This window comes from Haliaeetus leucocephalus, unplaced genomic scaffold, assembly GCF_000737465.1.
Source record: "Haliaeetus leucocephalus isolate CR32 unplaced genomic scaffold, Haliaeetus_leucocephalus-4.0 Scaffold173, whole genome shotgun sequence".
Lineage (NCBI taxonomy): Eukaryota > Metazoa > Chordata > Aves > Accipitriformes > Accipitridae > Haliaeetus > Haliaeetus leucocephalus.
In genome coordinates this window covers 2,343,143-2,371,134 of record NW_010972609.1, presented here as the reverse complement: position 1 = coordinate 2,371,134, position 27,992 = coordinate 2,343,143, and the positions used below count along the sequence as shown (strand labels likewise).

The following is a 27,992-nucleotide window of genomic DNA, read 5'->3' as shown; positions in this document are numbered from 1 at the left end:
TGATCGTAGTGACCTTTGCACAGTCTTACCAAGTCAACACTTCAAAAGTAAACATTAGATTCATTCAATTTTCTAAAGAAAGACAAACCTAAAAAAAATGCTAAAACTGAGATGAATATAGAACAGGAGTGAAAGCAACTACTCCAAAAAGTCAAATCAAGGAATTTCTTTCTAAATCTATACGGACACAATTTTCAGTCATGAAGAAAGTTATAACTGCCAAAAAAAATAAAAAAAAAAACCAACCCCAAAAAACTTTAACTTACTGCTATCTGTTGCATGAGCCAACTGTTTCATTCTATAAAATCACTTCCCAGCTTTCTGACATCCATATACTCTTCATCGATATGGAGAGGAATCTTTCCACCTCAGGAACTCCGCTTATTTTTCCCAGTCTTTCTGCTGCTCCTCAAAAGCCTTCCTCACTCCACCTCTCCCCCACTCCCTCTCAGCAGCCTCGCAGAACTGGGCACAGCTCTAGTCTCCATCGGCACAGTTAAATCCGATTCCAGTAACGAGCCGGCAGTTTGTACCAAGAGGGTCGATGCCTTTTCAGTATCGATTTTAGTATATCAGAGTCCTCAGTCAGAAGTCATAGCCTATAAAGGACATTGGTCGAGATACCAGGCTTAATATTTCACATTTCTGCCTTATTTAACAACACGTCTGTGTGCCACCAGATGCTGCAGTGACTGACTCAGCAGAAAGCACCATAAAACCAGCGAGTCCTCCCCATCGCAAATTAACTTTGTGGGCTTGCATGAACTCTCTCTTCTATAAGATACCACACACCTGAACGCTTCAGGACTTTTCAGCCTTTGATTAGTAAAAGACGTCATTCAAGATGCTGAGATTTTTAACAACTGTTATAGATACATATATATTATAATTATATCATATATATAACAACTGTTATATGTTGTTATAACATATATATACACTATATATACTTTTTTTATATATATATATATATAAAAAAAATATGTTGTTATATTGTTGGTAGCTTCTATTAGCTACCAGCATGACAATGACTTTTCAAACAAACCAGGAGAACATCACGAGTGGTTTTCAGATTGGTTTAAAGACAGGGTCCCTACCGGGCTCTCCAAAAAACATCCCTTTGTTACTTCAAGCTAGTTTCTGCACGTGACAGTAATCGACCACAGACCCTGATGAACCTTGAAAACTGGAGTTATTCAGTACAACGCCACCAAAAGAACTTTCCTCCATGCTTAAAACCAAGAAGTTGACCGGCACGGGCTCTGCAGTAAGCCACCTGTAAGACCAAATCTAGAGGTCCTGCTTTTATTTTAACTCTTCTTATTCAGCCAAACAATCCTGCCTAATAACTCCTCTAGCCTGATGACTAAAACGGACAAAACCACAGAGGACAACTGCTATTGTAGGCCCAAAGAGATCGATTTACCAACACTGGAGTGTTATCATTGCCTCCTACGGTTGAATGAAAAATTTTAGAAGGTGGTTATGAGCCGTAGATAATCCAGCTGGTATCAACTGGGGACAATAAAATTTGTTTATTTAAACTTTTTTCTTCCAGAGGACAACAGTCATTTGACGTGAGTTCACATCAGCCCAGGCTGGTCATTACCACGTCCAGCTCTGAAACATTCACACCGTAGCTGACAACTCCATCATCACCGAACAGAAACAGCCAGTGGTTTTGTTTGCTTTAAATATAACACCTGTTATCCCCGTAACCTCAACCATTACATACGGAAAGGAATGGCTTTTTCTTTGGCCAGGAAGAGGGGGAGACGAGGTGGCACTGAGCGCTGGAACAGGCTGGCCGTATATATAGCTTCCACTTGGAAGAGATGGTTCAGCCATCCCAGTAACCTTTTGCCAGCCCCAAGTCAAGCTGGCTCCACGCCACAGGAATGGAATCCGATGTCCCAGCTCCCGGGCCATAGCTGTCACGAGAGGTATCCCTCTACCTGCAGCCAGAAAAAGCCTTCGCTTTCACGTTCAGGCTTCTACGCTGAATGCTACTATAAATGGGTAAAAAAAATTAAAACGTTAACTCTCTAACAGGAATTTCTATCATGCTTTACAAGTCTCGGATCTCTTTTATCACCACTTTTTAAAAATTCTTATGCTATTATTTGGCACAAAGGCAAAAGCCTGGGTTTCATCTCTGTTTATTATTATTATTAATGTATTTGGAGTGGAAAAACTGCATGAGGTTAAAAAGAACATAAGGGTTCCAAGTGAGGAAGCTTGTGCAACATCACTTGACCATCCTGTACTTGGTACAGGAGCCAAACCCAGTCATGCAGAACATCAAATATTTCATCTGATTTTATGTGCAGCTACAGAAGAGGGCTTGCCCTCCAATTTCATGTGTTTAAATGAAAGATTTTTCATTCAGCAAAACTACCAGGATCATCTGAGTTGATCTTCAAGATAATATGGTTCAAGGAATTTAACTCAGTAATTTTTGAGCCAAAACTGTAACCTCTGTCTGAACGTCAGCTCTGGGCAAATATTAAATTTTGACTCATTATGTCCGATTTAATCTCTTGCCACGGCTAATCATACTCATTCTTAAAATTTCTATCCAGCTTGTGGTCTGAATTGGGCTAATTTCAAATTCCAGACAAATGGATACTCGTATGCTATCTATCGAGGTAATAAAGAATCCTTATTACTATAAATGTCACTACCTACAGGTATCTTGTAGATAACAAGGAAGTAACCTTTCTTTTAGCAAAGAACATAAATTAACCTTTTAAATACCTAACTGCAAAGGAGTTTTTCCAAACCTCTAATTATGCAGTGCTCTTCTGTATGTTTTATCAGAGTCTCTCTTTTTCAAAGCCCATCTGAACACTGCTGAAAATTTTAGCGTTCAAGATATTACCAACGAGAACTCTGAGTTCTTATCTCATTATGCACGTTTCTCACCTTGCTCCTCCTAAGGACAAGAGTTTTCCCCTCTATTTCTAAAGTAGCATTTTTAAACTGAACCTGAGAGTTTGACATAATCCAAATCTGCCACTTTTAAATGACCTTAAGCGACACTTAGCTCAAGACAAGCTCAGTATCACGTAAAACCAAGCCATATTCACACCTGAAAATCGAGACATGCAGAGCTAAGATTATAGCTGCGTCAGCAGGATCTGGTTTCAGAACCCTCTCACGAGACTTGTATCAAGTAAGGTTGCAAGAATGCTGCTATTAGAACAGTCATTTATTTCATCCGAGTGCATGAATCTGTATACATATATTATTTTTTTTCTTTTTTTCTAATACTACCTATTTAAAGTGAAAGTTGACATCATTAGCATTGCCTTCTTCATAAATCTGAATAATAAACATTTCCTTTGATCTCGTGTGGAAATGGTCAAGGCCTGGTAGGGCTTTTTTTCTACTGACATTTTACCTAACATTCAATCCAAAGGAAAAAGGTCATTTTTCCCACAGACTTCTACTGCCCTCTGTAGGGTTATTTTAAATAAAATATTAGGAACAAAGCAGAAATAAAAACTAAAAAGAAGGCATGTAAGCCTGTCATTACTCTATCACTTCATAAATATACTGGAGATGGCATATTAAGTTGATGTTTCCTACAGCTTCATAAGTTGAGGGATTTTATAGACTGTGGATACAAATCAGGAAGTAATAAGCAGTATATTCCCATACAATGTTACCAGACTTTTGAGACTGCAAAATGAAAACAGAGTGCCTGAAGATCAGTGAAGATAGCGCAATATATGAGGGTGTTCAGAGCCAATCAAAAATACCCACCATTTTGCAGAACTGCAGACTGCTTTCAAAGCATGTCTCAAAAGACTCTCCGTTGTGTGTAGCTAAGCAAAACACCGAAAGAAATTCATGAGAAAATCTACTGTATCAAAGTCTTTACTGAAGTTGTATGGTCCAGTATTTAAGCTTCATTCTTCATACTACCTAGGGCACAGTTCTGCTCCTTCTTGCCATGGACAAAAAGTAGCTTTCTTTATTCTAAATTGCACGCGCAAATAAAGTTTTGGCTATTTTTTATTTGGTGATCATATTAGACAATTTGAAGGACATGGTAATGTGGAGCCTCAAGATAACCAGTAACTAATAATTTCCATACAGGCATAGAAACGCAAAGCTCATTTGCCTCTTTACATTCCTTAGAAATGTTTTTGATAATTTAGACGAGGTCAGTAGAGACCTTGGGAGGTGGCTGATAACTCTTCATGCTGTAGCACACTTGTGGTGTTAAAGAATATTAAAGGACAAGAAAGTAAACCAAAGGTATACACGCTTACATATGCATGGGCTAAATAACTGACAATTCAGAAGTGAATTGAAAAGCTCCAATTGTATGAAGGGATTACGATGACATAAAAAAATCACAAGCCTGAGTGGCTCATTATTTCCCCACAATCCAAAAATGCAATTAGATTTTAATTGCATTTTTCTTAAGAACAAAAAGCCTGTAACAGCAATTACACACATTAAAACACCCTGCCTAGAACGCTACTGCAATTATAAATGGCTAATCACTGTGACAATAAATAAAAAACTGTACCATAGCGCGTTACCATTTTATGACGTGAGGAATGCGGGCACCGAAATTCCTGTAACTTTGAAGGGAATCTCGCATATAAACTGTAGGGCTAACTCCAAAAAGCAGGTTAAAACCTCAAAGAAGGTGTCCGTGGGACTGAACTAGGAATCTAAGCCATCCGTACTAGAGAAGACGTATCTCTTCTCCACATCTTGAAACTGGTTTCAGACAGCACGCGAAGACTGAGAAAGCAAAATAAAATGCTGAAGACACAGTGTCAGCTGTGGGGAAGTAAGACTCGCATCTCTTCATGTGTGCTCCTTTGCTAAGAGTACGTATGTATCTCACAACGAACGTGCACGCATCCAAGAACCTCTTCTTTTTATGCAACAGTGTAATCGCTTTTGATGTCACATAAATCCTTTTCCCAAGATTTCTAGAAAACCAGGGGCCACATCATTAATTGATTAATGGAATCTTTCAAAAAATCTAGGTTATTTATTTTCCTGTAGCTAGCTATTCCTCCATGCTCCATTTACTGTCCTTTTCATTTCTGATGTATTCTGTTTCAATTAATGCACTTTCATTGCCACAAGACACAGACGATTGACTAACAAGACAATTTACATTTGGAAGGAGAGGCCGCAGATTAATAAAAGCTGAAAATTACAACCTACTTTTGTAAGAAATTATGCAAACATAATACACTGAAGGCTACCTTCCATCACAAAGTGACCACTCGCGCCAAAACAGTCTGCCAAAACAGGCAGATTTCTCTTTCTCCCGTTTCCTTCTCCAAAAACACGCAACAGAGCTAGTACCGGGTAAAGAGATGAAAACTTACCAAGACTGGCACACAACATGGTCATGTAAGTCTCATTTCCTTCGGCAAAATACAGGATATGGGTCAGAAAACTTGAATTGTCTTCGCGCTTTGACAATAAACTTTGTCTGGCGACGTTACAATTAACTTAAAATAAGCCAAAAATTTGTCAGACCAACTGCTTTTGTTTCTCATGGATGCAGACCAACTTTGTGTCATGATTATATTTTTAAGTTCAAGTTCAACTTACATAAGCCTTCATTATTTTTTTTTTTTTTTTGAAGACCGTAATTTATGACTGGAAATTTTGACCAGAGTAAAAATCTGAGTATTTAATGCAAGTTATGTGGGCTGTCAACCTAAAACCCAACCTTGTTTCTTTCAGTCATTTGTAATATTCATAGGAAGCAGATAATCTTGTATGCTTCTTCAGCGACCAGTTTATCTTTCTGAAGAGATGGATTACAATGAGGAATGAGGGTTCACGGAACTGTCTGCCTAAAAGCAGTTGGTATTTAAGTTACTCAGTTGACAAATGATTGCTATTTCCCTGTATGTGTGAGGACTTTCCCTTTTTTTTTTTTTTTTTTAAGACTGAAACCAGTACTTGACTTTCCTTCTTTAGTAATCTTGGTGAACAGAGAAAAAGCCAAGACAGTTCAAGTTCTCTCTTCACTGCAGCCTAACAGCACACCACCCACCCGCGGGAAGGGATCATCTACCCAACCAGCACGTGCTTCAGGCCGAGACACGTCCCACACCGCGTCTCCCCAGTCCAGTAGTTATGGGACATGAGCACAAGAGGAGACTATGGACAAGGAGGAGGCAGAGGGAGACTGGGAGGTGTTACACAGGAAAACAAAGTTTCATCAGTTCTACTGCTCATGCCATAACTTGTCAGCTTGTTCTTTTAACTGAAAGCCAGATCCAGCTCAGAGATGACTATTACACGCTGACGTGACAGTTAAATCATTACTGTTTACATAGTGTACCTTCTAAAATAGTAAGCATGGATTTAAGAAGGTAGAATGTTGCTAATTTATTAGCATATTACGCTAAAGCGTAATATAATTATAACAATTATATTATTCAGCGGTGAATTTAATTTTCTTCTTATACGAGGTCTGATCAGGGCGATTCAGAAAGTCCCTGGAGGATGCTGAGGACCCTCCACTGCCATCATCACAAGACGAGGTTTTGGGCTGTAATGGCTAGATGGGGTAACATTCCAAAAACTAATGACATGCAGTCGTAGGACAACAGTTTCTAGAGAAGGAAAAACACAATTTCCTGAAAAGAAACAAGCATGAGAACCACAGCCAAGTTGAACCAGACCATGATTTTTCCCTCAAGCAAAATCCTCATTACTGTTAACAGAAGTTATGCACGGACAACAAGGAGACTTGAGCCTAAAGGGTGAGACTGCCAAGTCACTGCAAGAAGATCGTACTGAAACCCAATGCTGACCTATCTTCGTAAGCGCAATGACTTTATTAAGGATACAGAATTAGCTGCCAGCCCATGCCAACAATTTGACCGTATCAGACTCGAGCGATTCGCTCAGTTCTCACCAGCCACATCCCCCCAAACTCCACTGGTAAATGCCGCATTAGAGAGCTCAAAGCTGCAAACTCAAGCTAATGAATGCTGTCAGATTATTAGCTTAGTAAATGGACACAAAGTCAGTAAATGTCATTCAAAAAAGCACTGCTTCAGACAGAACACGGTATTTCGCATTTCTGATGCACTGCCACAGACACAGTTTCACTGCAACGTTTATAAAACTATAACATGTTCCTGCCTTCAAACCCTAAGCTATATGATTGTTGAGCTTAGATTTAAATCACATACTTGTGTAACTTAAAAGATCTTCCAAAATAGTGGAGGAAAGGAAAGCAAATGGTACTATTTATCATATAAAAACACCGACCCAATCTTTAGTGGTCATCTTCCATTCCTGTCAAACTACTCATCAAAATGTCTTATTTTTTGATTAATTCATTCCCCCTTATCTGTTTTTGAAGCAAAATGAAAAAATATGTTTCAGCAGTGCCAGCTTTTCTTGAAGCTATTTTTTTGCACGTACCTCCAGGACAGCAAGTCACAACTTCAGTTATATTAAAGGAGGACTACACCTTTTTCAAGGAAAGCCAGCTGGTTTTTGGATTGTAAATGTCATGTTTACAACATCCAGCTTGGAGACAGTCTTACAACTTCTGGAGCTTAATGGAAAATTCAATCTTCCCCAAACGAAGCCAGTATGAAGAAAAATCTGAGGATGCCAAAATCTCAAGTGCTTACCTTTGTCATTGCTACTTGTTGGTGTTGGAGGGGGAAGTCCAGGCTTAGATTTGTCATAATTGTTAAAGCTCTGGCTGCGACGATTGTTGGCACTAATAGAACCACGAGCTTTGGCCTCGCTGCCTGCAGCGGACACCCTCGTGGTGGGGCCTGGAAGTCTGATGAAAGAATTACAATTCGATTAAATATATTCAAAAAGCAGTCTGGGAAAGAAACTATGGAATACCATGCATAAGCTGAAAAAAAAAAAAAAAGGATCAATACCACAAGTATATACTCATAAGGGTCCTTGTTCTTTTATAAGAACAAATCAAAAAATCATCCTAGATGAAAAATACACATCACAGAAGCTACAGTCTGAGTTGTTTTACATCAGAAAAAAAACCCCTGAACCAAAATTAATGGTCACTTGCTATAAATCTTGTGAAACAGAAATAGTTGCAAGTAAATTTGGTGGAGCAATACCACTGGTACAGGTTAAGACTAAGTGAGACATTACTGTTCTTAAACTAGATTGCTGGACACTTTATTATATGCTGGCCCCATAAGGGCTACCCTTATTTTGGAAATAACAATGAGACAGAACACAGCTGCCTTTTCCCTTGTAGAGAAGCACATCACGTCTCTGCTCTGAAAGCTACAAAGCCTAGCAGCCAAGCCCAGTGAAACTTTAACTTGGTTTAATTATTTGAGCCTATAAACATCACACAAAGCTTAAGTGCCCCCTCTTAGGGCAACCACATCATCAGCGAGCTGGTATAAGCCTCTGGTTTAAACTGGGTCAATCTCTTCCAGCATTTCCTTACTGTAGCCTGTATTTACAAGATTTAGCTGTTTACCTAGAAAAAAAATGTAGTTAGGATTCTGGAGTAAGTAGACAGGGAGGGATACTACTTTCATGCTTTTCAGGCAAAAGAGGAGGGGGAAGACTTTTCTAAAAAGCCTGACAGATTTAGGAAAGCCACTGGCATCGCATCTCAGAACAATATGTGTGTTCGAGTCCTTCAAAGTCAAAGTTCACACATAAAGTTTCCATGTTTGTACTATATTCTGTGCACTAATGAGCACATATTTCTACATTCCAAATAGATGAAATATTAAAAATTGAAAGATCCGGTAGTTGTTCAAAATGCATACTGAGGAGAATTAGGGAAACACTGTTTTGAAAAGCAAGGACATCACATTAAAGACTAAAAGACAGAACCAGTTCACGTCACCTACAGTAGCACTGAAAGGGACCGCTCTTTGCCGTCCTTCCATTTTCTGTATGGTAGAATCGCTTTAAAACTTCTTTAAATAAACCACAAAACCCTAACTGTCTTAAATAAGTTGTGCCAATAATAGGCTAAAGTGAAGAAGACCCAGTTGTCAGAGGGAATGGGGATGCAAGCGACCAAATCACCGTTGTGCCTCGAGGAAGGAAGAGAAGCCAAGGAGGAGTCTGGCAGGGCTTCCTAAATAAACTGACTTCTCCAAGACTAGTGAAGAAATAGGAAATATGAAAAGAAACATGAAGGAAAAGAGCAAAAATGTCAGCAGCTGCATGCACATGCTTTCAAAGCTCAAACAAGGATAAGACATGAGGGCATCATTCAAATACAAAACCAAAAATTAATTTACAAGCTCAAACCACCACAGATCTGGCAGCAGCACATCATGGTTCTGAGGTTGACTTTGTTGAAGCCTTTTAGACGAGCCCCTCAATTTATCCAGCCTTTTTCAACACTGGGGGGTGCTAAGAAGTTGTACATACTCATCGCTGCGGCAAGGTGTAACTGAGATCATCCCAGAGATGCTTCATCCGCTGTAGAGGAGACTACGCGGGAAGAAGCAGAGGCAAACCGGGGACAAACACTGGTCTTGAGAACTCAGAAGTCACCAAGACAAGAAAGCTCATTAAGAGTTCGTTTTGCTTAATAGGAAACGAGCTAGGTTTCCTCCAGGTAGGACGGACGCACAAGATACCTCAGCTGAAAGTTTCTACCCAGTGATAAAAGATTGTGAGTCCGGGCCAACCACCCCAGGAAGGCTACCAGAGCCCCCAGTACTGGGAGGGGAGTTTTCTAGCAGAGTCTGGCAGGAGGGAAGGGATAATGTTCTTGTACCGATGGGTAAGAAAAGGCTCTCCACACATGCCCACACGGGTTTTGCAAATCTGTCACATTTTAAAGTAAATAAAGCTACTCAAACCATGTGACCACTCAAGAAGTGACAAGTTTTCAATTCAAGTCAGTGTTGTCACTGCCAATAAAAACATACAGAGAATAAAAAAACCATAGGTGCTAAAAACACTCTTGAAGAAGATATCATTTCTCTTAGACTTACACCCCCCCCCCCCTAGTTTAACTGACTGATTTTAAGCCCCTGCTTTTGGCATTAGGTCAAGATATTTCACAGCAGTGCCTGTGAAATCTAGGGGGGGAAAAAATAGGTTCAGGGAGACGTTTCTAGCTTCTTGGTGTTAGAGACAAGGTACTGGGCTCGGAGAATGCTCTCCATTACTGCACTTCAGCACCTCTTCTAGGCACAGACGAACTGTCAAGCCATAATTATGATCAAGAGAGAACACGAAAAGGAAACATGGGACATTTTAACAGGGGTTATACTGCAGACCTTCACTGTTGTCATAAAAGAAATAAGATGGGGGAAATAAATCCAAATTATACAGCAGAACTAACAATCTATACACACTTGCCAAGCTGAATAAAAATCCTAATAGTTCACAAGCCTAGCAAAAATGGTACAGTATAGTTTACCAACGTATAACTATATAAAAACTGCTAGTAAAACATTTTAACATATAATACTTGTAGAAGTAAACATGATTAATAACCGCATTAATAACACAGCAACCCTTATGATCGCTGAGACGAGATGGTCATACGAGCTGGCACGCAAGTCATGCTGGGATTCAGGAAAAAAAATAGACTGAAATACATATTAATCATTTTTAGGGAGATTGGATGTGCTCAGCTTCAGAGCACTGGGGAATGCAGGAGCTCTGATGAGACAGACCCACACGGTGCTGTTTGGGCTTGCATGGTTCACATGACGTTCCTCTTAGTAGCTAAGGCAATAGCCTGATACTAGTCGTTTGAATAATGCAGATCTAAATACAACTAATACAGATGTGTACAGTGGGGAGAGAACTCCCAGAACCATGTTTTGTTCTCAAAAGCAAAAGCTCATAAGGACAAAAAAACCAAATTATTTTCTTGCGGGCCAGAATGCATTCCACACCTTGAAAAAAAAAAAAAAGAAAAAAATTAAAATCCATCTCGCACTTCCAGGTTTCAGCTCTTTGTAAAATGCCTAGTTACAAACTATTTTCAACAGGAACCCTAAACATGCATCCAGAAATATTGCAAAAGGATTATTCATGCTTTGCAGAAGATGAAGATATGCTAACCTAGAAGACTTTTTCTGACCAAGAGTGAATCGGATGATTTTGCTTTGAGATGAGTCCCTGGGAGATGCACTGTATGACAGGAAAGAAAAAGCCGAAGATAACATTGAACAAAGGAACTTTTTTTTTTTTTAAGCCACCAAACTTAGTAACTAGTTTTAGGGAGGAAAGAGTTTTTATGAATTCCACAGGGAAAAAAAAGAGCTTCTTGCCTAGAGTATAACTTTATGTCAAAATTCCTAAAATCTGAAATGAATTAATTTTTATAGAATTATGAACATGCAATTCTGCATGCAAACCCCAACTTTATTACTCTTTTCTTTCTCAGTCTTTTATTATATGCATTTTTCCGCAGAAGCTGAGCAATTTCACTTTAGTATATACTAAGAAAACATGACATTTAAGACCTTCAGGTCAGATATTTTTAAATTATTTGAAAGCCAACACAATCCACACAATGGACTGAAAATATCAAAGCAATATTCAAATGGTCCCATGCATCTCTGCATGTTTTTGACAGAAAAGTCGCAGAAATACGTTCAAATGCATCTTTGTTTTACAGTAATTATTTCCTGTAGAAGTTTATACATGCTGTAGCAACACTATGTTTTTCAACTATGTGAAAATATTGTTTACACCCAAAATGAGCATGATTCGTGAAGACAGACATAAACAAAAACCACATAACCTCTCAGTACCCTCACTTGGAAGGCCTCATTTAAACTGTCTATACCCCTCATAAAGCAACGCTTAAGCTAGCGTTCACCTTAATATGCGTTATTTTAGCACAAATAAGCCCTAACCGAATTTGAGATATTTATTAAAAAAAAAAAAAAAGCCTTCAAACTTTAATAATTATGCAAATATGGCCTCAGCCTTTAATCTTGCCCACTTATTCCTACTAAACCCCTCACTCTTTTAGCAGTGGAAGGGTCAGACAAGCAGAAGGCTGCACATATATTCACGGCGGTACTGCCTTCATAAATTGCTTTTATTCTAACGTGGAAAGAGCACCCCTAGGATTAAAGACATTCAAGGGACAAAGACTCCCTCTACTTCTCTGTATTCTGGCCTAGGAGCGCCAACAGACACCAGTCGTGAAAATTATTTTTCATGTAAGCCAGAAGCATATTATTTTTGACCAATAAGCCTAGATTTGATTTTGACTGTCACCAGCCGTGATGAGCTCTGTTTCTTTAACTGCTGTCAGAGCCTTCCACTCTTTAAGACTGAAATTCTTGTAAACCGAGAACCGAAGTTGGTTTTCACATGCCCAGAGTATATATTCTGTAATGGCAACAATATACACGCTTTGCGAGTAGAAAGAAGCAAAAGGAAGCAAAAGGAATACTGAGAAAAACAGCCTTATAAAATACTGTAGTTATTTGGTTTAGCAGGTATTTTACATCCATTGGACTGCATATTTCCAGCACTGAGAACATATTTAAGCACATCTGTTTTGATTTCCAAAGGCGTGAAGTTAATTGCTACCCAGCATTCCACTTCCAACACACTCTTTATTCTACAGCAGAACTAAAGAGAGAAGATTCTTTGGCTTTTGAAGACCTTTAACAAGAAAAAAAAAAGAAATTAACAATGAAAAAAAACCCCAAACCAACCAACTTAAAGGAAATTTCCCCACCTGGACTGCATTTCTGGTTGTGCTTTGAACTGATGCGGCGCAGCTTGCGGGGGCTGTTGGCACAGAGTCTGGAGCGAAGCCGGTACCTGCTGCTGCGGTACCCCGACCTGGCACTGGGATGGAGGCCCTGCTTGCTGGGATACTGGGGGAGGTTGCTGGGATGGATGGTGTTGCGGTTGCTGTTTCTGTGGCTGCTGTTGCTGTTGCTTGTATCGAGATAAACTGAAGAAAAGGCCCAAGATGGCCTTTAGATTCCCATTCCTGATTTCTGTAAGGCAAGGTGCAGAAGTCACTGGTCAGCCACAAGTCACTTCTCTCCAACAGTACAGCGGGTCAGCCGCTGCGCTCTTCGTAACGCCATCCGAACTCAGTTGCTTTAGGATATGGCAGGCTTTCTGCACAGCTAATCGGCATTACAGCTGATTACCAGTGAGCACCAACTACAAATAAATAACTAATTTCTCCCCTGCGGTGACTGCACGACGTCTCGCTTTTTTACCATGGTGTGCGTTAACGCCAATGTGCTTAAAAAGATAGTTCCTTCAAACTAAGGTAACCAAAAAAAACAAAAGAAGAACCCCACAACAACAAATGTATTAAAACCAGCACACTGTAAATGATTTCTCAGTCCTAAATTTACACGAGGAGAAACTACTCGGTTATCACACGGTATTATGTCATTTCTGGAATATCAGACTAATTATTGCCACTAAGAAAATCTGATGGAAGTTTTGCACTAGAAAATATGATTGTTGGGTGAAATAGCTGTATTAGAACAGATAATTACCAGTTTGATACTATCACAAGCCGATACAGAATGGATACCCAAAGTACATAAAGACAGCTTGACAGTGAACAAATAAACGTTTCAACTCCTAAAAGTCATCCTGTTCTTCTATGCAATATCAAATGTGAAAATGTAAGAACAAACACAAAGATAAAGACATGTATCAGGACATGCAGTTAACTGCTGTATCATAATTAATACGCAAGAACGCCAATTCAGCCTTGCAGACAACCTTAATAACGTGACATGACTTAATTATTTATCATGTTTAATTTACTAAATTAAAAAAGGGAAGTAAAAAAGCTACACTACATCAAACCGCTGAACTTTTGCGTGCACTATACAGACCACTTGAATTAATAAAACTTACTGTTGCCCTATGCTTTTAAATCCCACTACGTGGATTAGTGCAAGGGAGGGTAAAAGGACACATCACAAGACAGTGGCCAAGCACAAAGGTGAGAACCAGAATTTTCTGTTCCCAGTTCTGGCTGAAAGGTTGCTCTGATTTTGTAATGGGCCCGGCTCTATCCTTTATTCCCTCTCCCAGCCACATTCCTGCTCACATTGCTCATCTTTGCTGTGTAAAAAGCTTCTGTTCTTAACCTCAAGCCCTCTACCCAGCAATTGTCGGGCTCACGGCTTAGAAATTTCGCTCCCCTTTCTACGCCAGCTTCCAGTTTTGGTCTCCTCGTCTACCAGCGCCTCAGTCTACCTTTTCTTCCTAGCCATTAATCTACTTCACTTTCTTCCTTAATTTTGTTTTGGCCCATGCCCATCTCCTCAGAGGCTCCTAGACCTTATCTAAGCGGTCCTGGTCATCACCCAGACCCAGGATATTCCTTTCTCTTTCCCTTTCCCCTCTCCCTTTTCCTTTCCTACTTCTGGACTGAATTCCCTTACCCATTTTTTCCTCCCTGCAGCCTGGCCCCTCCACCAGCGCTCTCTCCCATCACTGTCCCCATTCCCTCGTTTAGATGATTATCCTTCCCAGGGCCCTTAAGCAGCCATTTTCCGTCTTCCTTGGTTCTCTCAGCCAATTTTAGTCTCTTCCCGGACAGTGGGGTCCCAATGAATCCCGCCCGTTTCCCCTTTTCCCGGTCCACTCCTGCTCCCGTGCAGCGTCATGCCACAAACCAGCCTTCTCCCGCTGCCGTCAGCGTCTCCATCAGGCAGGTTCCTTCTCTAATCTGCCCGTGTTTTGCAAGGGAGAACAGGGATGGAAATGGACAATAAAGTAAAACAAACACAAAAGACACGAAAGCACAGTAAAGGATCTCCTTATCTTCAGTAAAGAACTCAAATTACTCACGGGAATTGTAAGGAAAGTAGCACTTAATCACAGGCCGAAGCATAACTAAACAGAGCCAGAGGCACTGGGAAGCTGAACTGCACAAATACGCGCCAGAAGATAAAAGAAATTACGGTGGGTCTGCATGTTTAAACTTCGCAAAGCTATACAAAATTGGAAATGGAGACTTGATTGCCATCTGAAGCGAGAGGCGAGTATAACAATAACCCACCTAAAACCTGTTGCTTTCTATGGCTGGCTGGCTTCTGCTGTACTTATCAGAAGAGCAACCTGCTTTTGGCATTTTTCTAAGGTGACCAAAAAATAATAATCAAATGAACAACAGCTTTGATGAGTTTCAAAAGCAGCAGTCTCTCTCCCTCTGGATTTTAAGCAAAATGTTTCAAACGGGACTTTCAGAGGTAGTTCTGCTTCTCTTATCTTAAAGATAGACTGAGGTAATTTGCTTGGCAGTTTGCCCCTGCACTTTGTACAAAAAGAGTATTTCAGAGTACTTCAACCTCGCTGCGCTCTGCCCATCACTGCAATCTCAACTGCTTCCTGCTTTAAGTCCCCTCCAGCCCATGCGTCAGCTTAAATATACACATTAACTTAGATATGGACAAGCATGTCACCCACCCATTTTAAATTTGGAGCCAAAAATGACTCATCCTGTATATTTGAAACAAACACTCTAGACATTTGAGAAGAAACTTGAATTTGGTTTTCAGAGAATCCCCACAAATCTACCCTTTGGAAATTTCCATCCTGGAATATCTCCCTTGCTGCTTGTTTCCCCTACAGCTGGAACCTCTACCGCTGGAGCTTGCCAATCATCCTGCTCTGTCTTCACAAAAATACACAGGACTCGGTGGAAATTGGAAAAAAAAAAAAAAAAAAACCCACCAAAAAGCAAAACAGTTCAGGACAAAGAAAAAGTAAAGAAAGGACTGTTGGATAGATTAGTAGAGAAATATCATTATCTGATTCCTTTAACACTTGTGAATGAAATTTCTGCAAATCGTAAACTACTCATTGTGTACAGAATACAGATCGAAGCAAACCGATGAAGAAGAAGAAAAATAGTCTATCACTATTACTTAGTCAAGTTTGTTTGCATCTGTTTCTGTAAAGCACGTGGGACTAGAAAAAACAGAACTAGTTCATGTGGACTAGACTGGTTAGCCAAACTGGCTAGCTGGAGTACAAATGAAGAATCACTGCACATTCCCTAGCTTGCACCTATCCCGCCAGAAAATCGGGCTGTCATACGTAGGTACTATTCACCCCAAAAGATAGTGGGTGTCTGCTTCTGTCGCTTTGCACTAGCCTCTTTGGGTTGACCACTGAGGGACTCTGCATGCAGTCCCCGTCAACCCTTCTTAGTTCAATTATAAGGTGAGGCAAAAGGGTCTGCTGAACAGAACAAAATGAAAAAAAAGCAGGAAATTTTGTCCACAGTGAATGATGGGAGAGGAGAGAAAGGGCCAAAATAACCACAGGCAGATCTGAATTTAAGACAAAATGTTGAAAAGTAGAAATACTTCACAGTTGATCCAGAACACATCATGAAGCACAGCCAGACTCAACCTCAGACAGCACATGCTCTAGGCTGACAGGGCTCTGAGCTGACTTTAGGGATCCAAAGCTACAAAACCAGCTCTGGGATGAACTTTGTAGACTCTACTGAGGAATGTGGTCTGAACAGGAATAATACTGGGAATTTCACAGAAACAAGGAATGGAAGTGCAAGAAGGAATTAATTCCCACCACACACACTAGATCTGCAGGCATTTTTTGATAATTAAAGAGTAATTTTTTGAAGACTGTACATAAATGCACTCAGTGTGGTATCATCAAAATCTGGCAGCACGGTAAGCGCCCTACTTGGGTATGCTTAAACTAGCGCTGTGGGATATTGGTGCTGCGGAAAAAAAAAAAAATTCCACCTTGGCACTGGAAAGGACCTAAAGGACCTAAAACGGATGCAGTACTGCAGAGCGTGTATGCTGAAATCCATTTACCTACAGAAATTCATTTACCTACAGAAGTGTGAATGGCATTTCAGAGGCAAAAGTCTAAACGGAATTGCGGTTGTTCCAAAGTCTAGCAGGATTTGTTCAGCTGATCATTATCCAGCTAATCTGTTACCCAGAAGAGGTGCAGCTGCTATCTCTGACATCAATTTGAGTTTCTACTTCACATTTACATCCTCCATAACCTTCAAAATCTTGGAGCGAGGAGATATCGTGTGAAGGAGGGCAAGCTTAGCTGGGCAGCTGCGATTCCAGGAATCTAAACCCCAGCTCGGTGTGGAAACAAGTTTAAGAGCGTGGGTACGGAGAGACAGCTCAAAGCGATGGACAATAAAAAACTGCAGCAAGAAGAGAAAAGAATTTTCCAGCATCCCCATAGTTTTCTTTAATAACTACAAATGGAGATCTTAGGAGTTCAAAATCTTTGAGAAGAGAATGCCTTTTTGGCTCCATGTTGTTGGGGAAGGGGGCTTGTCTCTAGCATAGTAGGGCCATAATCAGTGATTGCAGATCCTTAGCATCTGCACTGCATAAATCCCTAAAAAAAGCCTATGTCTAAGTGGCACGCACCTATCAAAGCAGGCTTTTTTAACACTGGAAGGATATGACACATGAAGTCCCAAATTATTTCAACCTTTAGGAGTCATCCAAATTCCAGTTTTGAATCATTAACTTCCCTTCACACTAAAACTGCACTATCGAAAAAGACGTGGTCTCAAGCAACCCAAGAGAGACTTCAACGTTTATTCCCATTTGGAAGCAATCACAATCACAATCTTCCCCTTCCTCCTAGATGAGGATCTGCCAGTGAAGTAAACAAAGTTATTTGCAGTTGACCTAGCAGGTCTTGGCAACTTGCGCAGAAACACTGGCTTGTTTGGTTACAGCACTCTTCATTTAAGTGATTCTGTGTTCTCTCCTGTTCAGTTTCCTCCTCCTTCCTCAGCACAGTTAAGGAGTGACTAAGAACAGAAATTGAATTTATTGTTTAATTCAAGTCTTTTAACTTCATTTTATAAAAAAATGTTCCTTCCCTCCCCCTCTCTAGCTGTCACTCTCTTCCTTCAATGCTAGCGGTGGAGCCAGTAAATGTTCATATGTTGGCAGCAAACATTACTGGTCTCTTCTTGGCTTCCGTATGATTTAATATGTTCATTCCTAGAGAGTGTAAAAGAAAGGAAGGAATGCAAAATTAGTGAAGCCACGGGATAACCTATACCCTGCTGAGTCTGACCTGTGATATGGCGGGAGAGCAACGAACATCAATCATGCGGTCCCTTCCCCGGCGTGAACAACACTACGCTGCCAACTCTGCACACCCAGACGCTCTTCTCATCAACTGATCTGCTCTTTTTCCTAGATTTTGCGTTGTATCAAGACAGGCAAATCATGTGAAATTTATTATATGTTCACAATATTTATATATCATGTCAAGGTTGAAATTAGCTTTTCCAACAGACTCAGTTGCATTTTCTTTTTAACCATTTCCTGGTAAACAAACTTTCTGCTGTTGGAAGTTTTAGCTCATACTTTCTTTTCTTGACATGAGAATTCTTCTGACTATACCTGAGCTACTGAGGCATATAATGCAGGCAGTACTTGGGCTGACCATATTAAAGCTTCTTTTTGGAGGAAAATATTTGTTATTAGTGTTCTAACCCAGCTTAAGGATACACCACAGAAAGACAGCCGCCCTTCAGCCTCCTCTTCTCCCACGAGTTGTGGCATATTGAGGTTAGAACAACATGTACTAAATATCTGCTACTTTGCTTTCCACGCTTAACAAACCACCTCAAAATGAGTGAAATTACATTTTGAATACACATTTTTAAGTGGCTTCTAAGGTCTCATAGACTAGGAGGAGAGGTAGGAGGCTTCCTTTTGAGGACAGCAAGGAATTCTTCAAGCTATTTTCCAAACTGTCAAAATGTAGTTTTAAATTGGAATTTTTAATAACAGTTTTGAAAAACTAATAGCTTTAATTTTATAGTAATTTTATAAAAGTTCTTATGTTTTTGTAATTTTTTTTAATGCAACGTACATATATAAAACCTGTGTACACGATGGTTTCACCATAAAGTTCATCCACAGCGGTTATCTGGCATACATTTCACAAACACCATTTACCATCAATAAGGGAAAGTATGTTTCAGCTAAGACTTCAAGTCATGATCGCAAAGCATGTGGTGCTGGGTACTGGATTTGTGACTGAACCAGTGCTGATAAGGCACCAGGTTTTTTGGCTATTGCCGAGCAACACTTGCACAGCGTCAAGGTTTTTTCTTTTTCCTCCACTGCCTTCCCGCTGTGTGCAGGCCGGGGGTAGGTGAGAAGCGGGGAGAGGACACAACCTGGACAGCTGACCTCAGCTGACCGAAGGGATATCAGGTGCCATATGACATCACGCTCAGAAATAAAAATTGAGCTGGCTGGTGGGAGGCTGTTGGGGAGGTAGCTATTGCTCGGAAACTGGCTGAGCATCTGTTTACTTGTGGGAGGTGGCGAGTGATCGCCTTTGCATCGCTTGCTTTGGTTTTTTCTTCCTCTTTCCTTCACTCTTTAGACTCTTTATCTTGATCCACGTGTTTTTGCGCTTTTGCTCTTCCTATTCTCTCCCCTATCCTGCTGGAGCGAGAGAGGAGCCCTGTGGCGCTTAGCTGCCGGCCGGGATGAGCCCCACACCTACACATCCTTTCTTGCCTTCCTTGTTTGAGCTACAGGATTCCTCCAGAGGAAGAAAACGTGGCTTTGAACATACAGGCAATTAAGCTATCCACACACAAGTAACAGTACATGCGTGATTTGATGCTATAACCTTCTCCTCAAAACTAAGTTTGCAAAGAGACATAGTCACCAAATCTAACTTGAAGCCTTGCCTGATGCCACACATTAATTTATTTGTTCTGCGAAGCACTGAAGGAGATGTCATGTAATATATTAAAAGTTTGCCTTAGCAGCTACCAAAACCAACTGCTTTTCCAGCATATTTAAATGAAAATAAGTGAAAGCTGGCGCTGAGGATGACAGAAATCTGTTTGATCTCTTAATAAGGCAACAGTTAAACAGCTGCTGAGCCAACAGGTACCATACATCCTGACAGATATCATGCATCGGCATAAAAAAAAATATAGTATGCCAAGTCATGTTTGGTTTCAGAAAAATTCTGGTGCTCTTCAAAAGCAGAGTGATTAATTAGAGATCAAAATGTGTTCTTCTTTTTTGTTTTGGTTCAAAACATTCGGATTTTATTGTTTTGTGCGTTTGGAAACAAACTTTAAAAACAATAATCTTTCTTTAAAAAAAGAAAAGAAAGCAGGATATTTCTTCAGGTAAGAGAATAATTGAAGAATGAGGAAATAAATTTCTCCCTCAAAAGGCAAACAACCACCAGCAGTCCACTTTAAATATCTGATCAATGTGCCAGTTATAGAACTTAGACGACACATTTCTGAGTTTTAACAGAAAGAAACAAAGAAGTGACTGAAGTCTAATTCGGTCTCATTGATTACTGTTACAAGTCAGCTGTGTGGAGATTAGCTATCTATGTTACCTACCTTTCATGCTGAGATGGGGGGAAAAAGGAAGTAAAGACTGCCAAAATTTAAATTATCCATATTAATCTTCCATTACACTCTGTGTTCTAGTTACAATCACAAGCACTAATTCAGGTTCCTCATTTAAAATGAAATTTTAAACAACCAATTGACTCACCTTCTGCTGACAGCCCCTGTATGTTAATTCCTTTAGCAGCCAAGAAACTCAGGCACGCATCTATGTTTTCAATCTGTTCAAGAACAAACAAACAAAAGAGAGACACAAAAAGAAAATGCATTGTAATAATTGTTTACTTTCATCTCCCGCCACCCTTTATCGCACTCGTCTTCGTATCACCTAAAAAGTCTCTTTGCTCATTATGTGGAAACCATAATATGACATGTCCTCAGTTACGAAGGTCCTAAATTGACTACTACGTGAATCAGGACTTGCCATTATTTGCATTTGCATGAAGCAAGTTAGTTAATACTCTAACCACAAATAGCGATCACTACGTATCTTACTAAAGGGTCACGGATGTTATACCAGCATTTTTAACCTACAAGAAGTATAGCAAACATGAAACTGAAAATAAACGCAGAGGCCACACTTGCTTCAGAAGGCAGATTGCCACTTGCTCTTAAGTTGACAGCTGGCAAAAGTTTCCAGCCACAAAAGCAGTCAAATATAAAAACTGTAACTGGAAACCCCAGCTGGAATCCAAAAAATGTTCACTTGCAACATTCTCCACGTGTCAGAAATGACAGGCAACTCCGGTCGCTCACTGCGGGGCAAATCCAGCCCTTCAGAGAGATGGTACAACGGCAATAAATTGCACAGGATAAAATTGATTTTGACCAGCTAGAGTCTTCTGTTCAACAGGTCTGACTACAGCTGCTATATGCAGACCGCACTGAAATCCTACCTAACAAAGTCAACTCCAAAAAGGTTGGACAAGTTAGGTGTTTTTCCCACTGTCTCTCAACATCAGAATAGAGATCCTGCAGTAGCCTCACACTGACTTTCCCACCAAGCTACCACCGAATCTCTGCTGTCATATTCCGAAGATACAGAGATGCCAGCCTCCCCCCCGGCCAAATCACTTCTACGCAAAAGCCTAAGCTTAGACACCCCCAGAGGCTGCAAGGAAAAACATTTTAGGAAATACCATGTTTCGTGTGCGGTTACACATTAGACTTCTGGATAACCATTGAGCAATTTTTTATTTCATCATGGTAAGGAGTAAGTGATAAAATAGGGTCTCCACGTTTGAACATCTTGCAAACATTAATTTATTAATTCCCAAAACATCACAACCAAACACTGCTTCCACGTTATAGATAAGGAAGGAGATAGACACCAAGCCCCACACTTGCTCTCGCGTAACTACCTTTCTTCTGTGAAGTTTGGAGACGTTAAAAGGGAACATGGAAAGATCCAGCTTCCCTGTCGGCTCCTGCCTGCCCTTGAAAAAATATCCGAGGGAGGGCTGTGTGGCATTCTGGAGGCTGAGCTCCCAGCACTTGACCTGTGCTTCCCATCCTTCTCAGGGTAATAAAAGAAGTACAAGGGAAGCTGCCAGAAAACCTCCAGCATGGATTTCTCTCAAGGCACCGTCAATTATTGTCTATAAATATAACGATAAAACCATTCTCTTCTATCAGTGAAAAAAGTTCTTGGCGTTATCTGTGATTTCAACAATTATGAACACTGATATACTCAAAACTTTTATCAACCTCATACTTTGAGATACACTATATCAAAGTAAACAAGGTATATCGTATACTTCTGGTATACTATATACTTCCAAACAGATACCAAAGAATACATTTCCTGTAATGTTCAGACTGTAAAGCTTGTAGCAGGGTACAATTCAAAGGTTCATATATCCACAATTCAATGTGATACGACAGTCAATCTCTACCCATTTCCTTCCTCAGCGCTCAACAACCCTTTCAAGTTCTCAACACGGCTCTTTTATTGAGGCGATTTGGACTTTGCCGGAAAGCCAAGGTTCACCTTTTCAAGAATAACCACCACATAAAAGCATCAATCCACTTCTACTACCTGCACTTAACAAGCTGCATCATTCCAAGAACATTTCGTCTTGCACAGCTGTGGGTAGATGCCTCCTCTCCTAATCAGGAGGATTCCTCAGGTTAGCGAGTAAAAATAAGCAATACCTCATCCCCACTCCAGATCTGCAGTTGTAGAAACTCAAAGTAGCTCTTTCAGCCCCGCTTTGCTTCGCTTCCCAGGTCGCTCATCTTTGCTCAAACTCTCTTTTAGGACAGAGCGACCACAGGATTAAGATTTACTTTTGGGTAGCAAGTTCCTCATTTGTGCCCTCATTCTTGGCGCTACGTAGTACTCCCTGCTGACTTCCTAACCTCACGCTCATTGCCGATCCGATTCAGATTCAAGGAGCCCCCTTGAAAATCACTACCACTTCTTCCCTGGGACAAAGCCCCAGGTTTTTTTACTGCGCATTTTAGCCACTTCATTAAGACATACCGCTCCCACCCCCAGACTGACGGATGACCCCCCCATCATAGCACTAATGCTTGAGGTGTTTATTTAAACCTCAAGTTGAGTGACCTGGACCTTGCTGCCATATAGAAGGACAGTCGGGCTACCTTGCCACACCAGTTGTAATGCCTGGCTAAAGGCTGTGAGAAACGGGCTTTTTGGTGCTATACTGGTATGGAAAAAGAACAAAGAGAAAAAAAAAAAGAGTAATACAAAATGCAGAAAAAATATACAGGATGTGGACTGTCAAAAGTCTATGGTGCATTACAGTCAAGAACGCATAAGAATCAAAACATTATAGAAACAGGAAAATATCCTATTTCAGTACTTAAAACCAGACACAATGAAATAAAGTGGTAATATAACAGAGGCTTGCAAAAGCAAACCTCTTAGGTTCAGAAAATAAAATACTACGATAAGATCTTACGGGGATGTACAGCATTGCACGTACAAGGAATTTGCTAAAAAAACATAACTGAAGGATAAAAACACATCAATGATTCTGTCAGCATTTACACAGTGTCTGTGATAATAACAATGTAACATGGCAGAATGACATGAATGGGAGTAATTTGTTGATTCTGAAGGAAAAATACAGCCTGAAAAGGAGAAGAGAAAGGAATTTGGGGAAATTCAAGAAGAAAGTGAAACACAGAATGCAGGTCTATAGCCAAAATGATTAAAATTTAGGGTTGGTAGGAATTCACGGTGCTTCCCACACAATGACTGGCTGGGGGCCCACATCGAAGTGATTTGTGACTGCCGTCCAGCCCCAGTGGCAACGGGCTCACGCTCACTTGGCACTCTGGAGTCTCAGAAGAGGCAAAAGCCCTGAATGCTCGACCAGGGAGCTGCCTTCTACCCCGCCGAGGCGCCGAGAATGAAAACAGCGATGCTGGGATGCACGAGGGAAGCAATCGCTTACTTCTCCTATTGTAAAAACCGAAGATCAGAAAGCTACTGAAACCTTTGTATGTCAAACTGCTTAAGCTGTGAATACTATTTTGTGGCCGCTGGCCTGAGTGAAGAACCCCGAGCTTGGCTGATTTAGTCTAATGCATCAGAAATGGTGTTGCTTGTTTGAAAAGAAGCATTTCCAACAGTGTAACATTTAATGAATTTCTTCTATAAAAGCTCTGAAGGAGGATTCCGACTCTAGTCCCTGCTGTATTAACATAAGAACTAACTATTTATAATCTCCAAATATTGTTTAATGGAGAAAGATCCCCCTGTGCATACAGGGTTGGAGATCGCAAGCTGTTCTGGAGTAGTAGCATGGTAATTAGACCATTTAGATGCACGTACCTAAGACAGAAGTGAAGTTCCTAGATAGATCTAAACGAAACAAAAACCTAATGACCCTGCATCACGGTGACTTTCAACACAAAGTACGGCCGCCTCCTTGAAATTACGGTATTCAGCAGCAAATTCGCACCGAGACTCTACGGGCCCTTTCTTGGCCAAGTCCTCGTATTGCTTAAACCCTTTAAGCAGATGCGAAAAGACTGGATTTGCCAAAGGGGAGCGTGTATTTTCTTTTTCACTGTGAGCTACAATTGTTTTTTGGCTGACAATTCTGATTTCTCATTCGTATTGCCAGCAACGTTTAACACAGCAGAAGCAAAGCAGGAAAGATGGCAGTTGGATGCTCTCATTTCCCGCCTACCCAAAATAGGGGAAAGCTGTGCAAAAGGAGAAGGAAAACCAAGGACAGACATCCACAGTGATTATCTTACTCGGACACGTTACCGGGAGTGTCCAAAATGCTTGCCTTGCCTTGATAGACTTCTTGGCCAAAAGCATCAAACGAATTTGCAATTTTGAACCATTGCATATAAACTGTTTCAGATATAGTCAAGTTAACTATCAAAGCGCATTATCAGTCCCACACCCCATACGATGATAGGTATTTATTCTGAAATGTCCCTAAACGCCAACCAAGGACTGCTGAAGCCCATACCTGAGGGGCTGCCTGCCTCCAGGGGCTCCTCCTGTATTTTTATGATTAGATTATATGAAAACTAAAACCCCTTAGAATTAAACTTCTGTTCAGACAGATCAAGTGTCACAACTCCCCTTCTCACGCTCACAGAAGCAAAAAGCACGTTTCAGTCAGCTACCTGAAAACTTCCTTTTAACATCACTCTCTAGGTGGCATTTGCTACCTGGCAAGATGGGAACGGAAGGCATCATGGCTAAGAAACATTGAACATCCATAACTGTCAAACACCAGACCACCAGCAGCTGCTTTGTTACACCAGTAAGACCACCAGCCTCTTGCTGGGAAAGCAGGATTAAAAGCTAGCGGTCATACATATTTACCGATTTCTAAATACGTCTGTGCAGGACAGCATTGCATATCGTTGTTTTCATTCCCACCAGACCTGCGCGCTCCTCGTTCCTTCCTAGCTTCTACACGTACGAAACTCAAGTACACACAAATTTAACAACTTCATTAAATTCTTATGTGTGCATGAGAATACATTTACTTAATTCTCAGTCCACTATTACTTCGCCAGGTACATTACTCAGATGCCCCTCTATTCACATACGTACCTTACAGCAATTATGCATTTCCAACAACACCGGCCACCAGACCCACACAAGTTTTTGCGCTTGTCGTATAATAGCAATTTCAATTTCTATTCTTGCCAGTGCTAGAAAGAAAAGGAGCTAGGAAACATGCCCTGGCCTGTATGAGCAGAATAGGACACACCAGAAAAAAACCAAACCCAAAACAAATATCCTCAGCCTGTAAATGGAAACCCATATGTGGGCACCAATATGTTGAAAGTTGACTATAATAGACAAAGACTTGAATATGGAAACTGTCTACAGCCAAAGCTGCACATCCAGCTCTGCCAAGTCAAATACACAGGGTAAATCGTAACTAGTGCTGCCCTTGGGACAGATACAGATGTTTTTCTCAAACAAAAATCGGAATTAAACTTATAGTAGGTTCCTTCACTTAGAAACCATGGGAAGTTTCTCACGTTATGATGCAAGACCTCTGCTGCCAACTTTTACAGTGATAGCCGTGGGGTTTTTATAAGCTCGTCCAGAAAGCCCACTACTTAGATTGAAACCAGTGCTTTGCATTTAACTTGAGGCTCCACATTATGGACAGTATATTAGTTTTCAAACTAGGTGTGAAAAAGAAGATTGATTTCATGCGAAACTTTTTAAAGTTCCACAAAGACTTATGCAATATTCCAGCAGACTTCACATACAATGTAGAAACAAGGAAAGAGCCTAACACAAGCTGTTTTCAGCAAGCTGTTTCTTAAGGCAAAATGTATTCCTTGACATATTTTCAGATCAAGCTTTTACACTCAATATTTTTATATTATAAAGTTTAGGAAGAGCTTTAAAATCTTAAGTCATTACATTGACAATCCTTAAAAGCCTGGAGGAGTTTTGGGGGAGGGGGTTCTTCCCTCAAATAATGTCTCATTTGCACTGTTTCCTAATCATAATTATACATAAGAAATACCAAGGCAAAATTGCAAATTCCATTTTCCCTAGAAGGTTATAAATACTACCTATCATTGCTTTGTTTAAATTACATCTTCATTAGTAGTTGTCCCAATCAAAGTTTATCTTTATTTTTTTAAAATAATAATATGTTGCTCCAAGTATGCATATGCTGCTCCTGACGATTTGGATAAAAATGTGTCTCAAAATTAAGACTCAGGTTTTTGACAGAACTTGGTGGATATCTTAGAAATGAAATAACAGATGTGACATAAGGGCAAAGGAAGCTAATCCATATTCTGAAGCCAGGTTGTAACAAACGTAGCCACAGAAACAAAAACCTATGATCACAGGTACACTGTTTTCACATCTCTGTGAAGAGTTGACCCTCTCTGCTACAACTGCATTATTTTGTTGTTTTTCTTTTAAAGAAAAGGACAGTTTGGGCACTAACCTAAGGCTGGAGAACTAGCCTGAGCCTCATCTCTTGCATCCCCTTCTCTGTGACCCTGGGTAAAACCTTAGCTTTCCTGTGCCTCAGCTTTTCCTCTGGAAATAATGGGACAAACAGCATTTCTCTACTTTACAGTATGCCATTAATATTCAATATTGACTCACAACATGCCCAATATAAACAGAAATGGGGGCAGTAAGCACCATAGAGAAAGCTCCCATTCACGATGGCCAAGATTTCTAATCATATTAAAGAGCATCTAAAGGGCATTCTTGTATCGTGAATGGTTTCAGGCAACCCTGTGTGACTCTCGAGGCTTGTCAAAGCTAATCTGGTCTGCGAGAGGCAGATGGAAGGGTTGTAGAATTTTTCCTAAATTATTTTGAAATTCAACTTTTCAGGGTTTTTTCAGGTTTGTTTATTCAAAACTGAAACTTTCCTATAGAGAAAAAAAAAAGTAAAAGGGCAATTCCTCTGAAAAATATCCCTGGAGATATTATTTTTGGATCAGCTTTTCAGGATCCGGCCTTAAATATATTTGAAAAGTTGAAGTGGATAATTTGTGCATAATTTGAAATCTTGACACATCCTAAATTACAGTTTGTTAAGCAACAACAAGTTCAACTTTGAAAACAAATATCAACAGAGTATCCTGCCTCTGGAGAATCATTAATTTAGGATATACGTGAAACTCTTTGCTGGTCTCAGCAGACACTCGACTGGATTTTAGTATATACCACGCTAACTGTACATTATTGGCACTAAATCTCTGCTTATGTATAACAGAAGACAGGAACAGATGGGGAAAAACCATGGCTGTGCTCAGTTCGCGATAGGTTCACGATATGTAGTGAAGATGGACTTCTTCCCAAAACATGCTTGATTTGTACATAAAACAATATATTTAAGAGAGCATAAACATTTAAAAGGAAGGACTGACACTAAAACCGCTCAATGCAGTAAGCGCTGACTCTTGAACGCTGTTGTATTTCCTCAAATGGTAGCTCAAGTGTTGAAGGCTCTGTATATCATTAACTTCAATATACAGGGGGAATTTAACAACACTCATGTAGAAAGAACTACACATAACATTTTATCACAAACAGCTTTTAGCTCAGAAAAAAGTTTCGTATGAATAGTGCTGCACTCTATTAAATGATTAATTATAGAAGTAAAACAACCTACCAATCAAG

At 40.2% G+C, this 27,992-nt stretch overlaps 1 protein-coding gene across 4 annotated transcripts in view; it reads right to left on the bottom strand.

The window, feature by feature from the left end:
• Positions 1–27,992, bottom strand: part of NAV2 (neuron navigator 2) — a 416,926-nt gene that overhangs the window by 119,741 nt on the left and 269,193 nt on the right. For 3 of the 4 annotated variants that reach the window (XM_010563702.1, XM_010563700.1, XM_010563701.1), the window contains exons 4-6: positions 20,520–20,592; positions 12,695–12,962; positions 7,647–7,804 (exon numbers count right to left, since the gene is read on the bottom strand). In XM_010563702.1, coding sequence (XP_010562004.1) covers positions 7,647–7,804; positions 12,695–12,962; positions 20,520–20,592 — 499 coding nt within the window. Of the gene's footprint in view, positions 1–7,646; positions 7,805–11,055; positions 11,125–12,694; positions 12,963–20,519; positions 20,593–27,992 lie in introns of all 4 variants that reach the window. The other variant, XM_010563699.1, reaches the window with a different exon arrangement.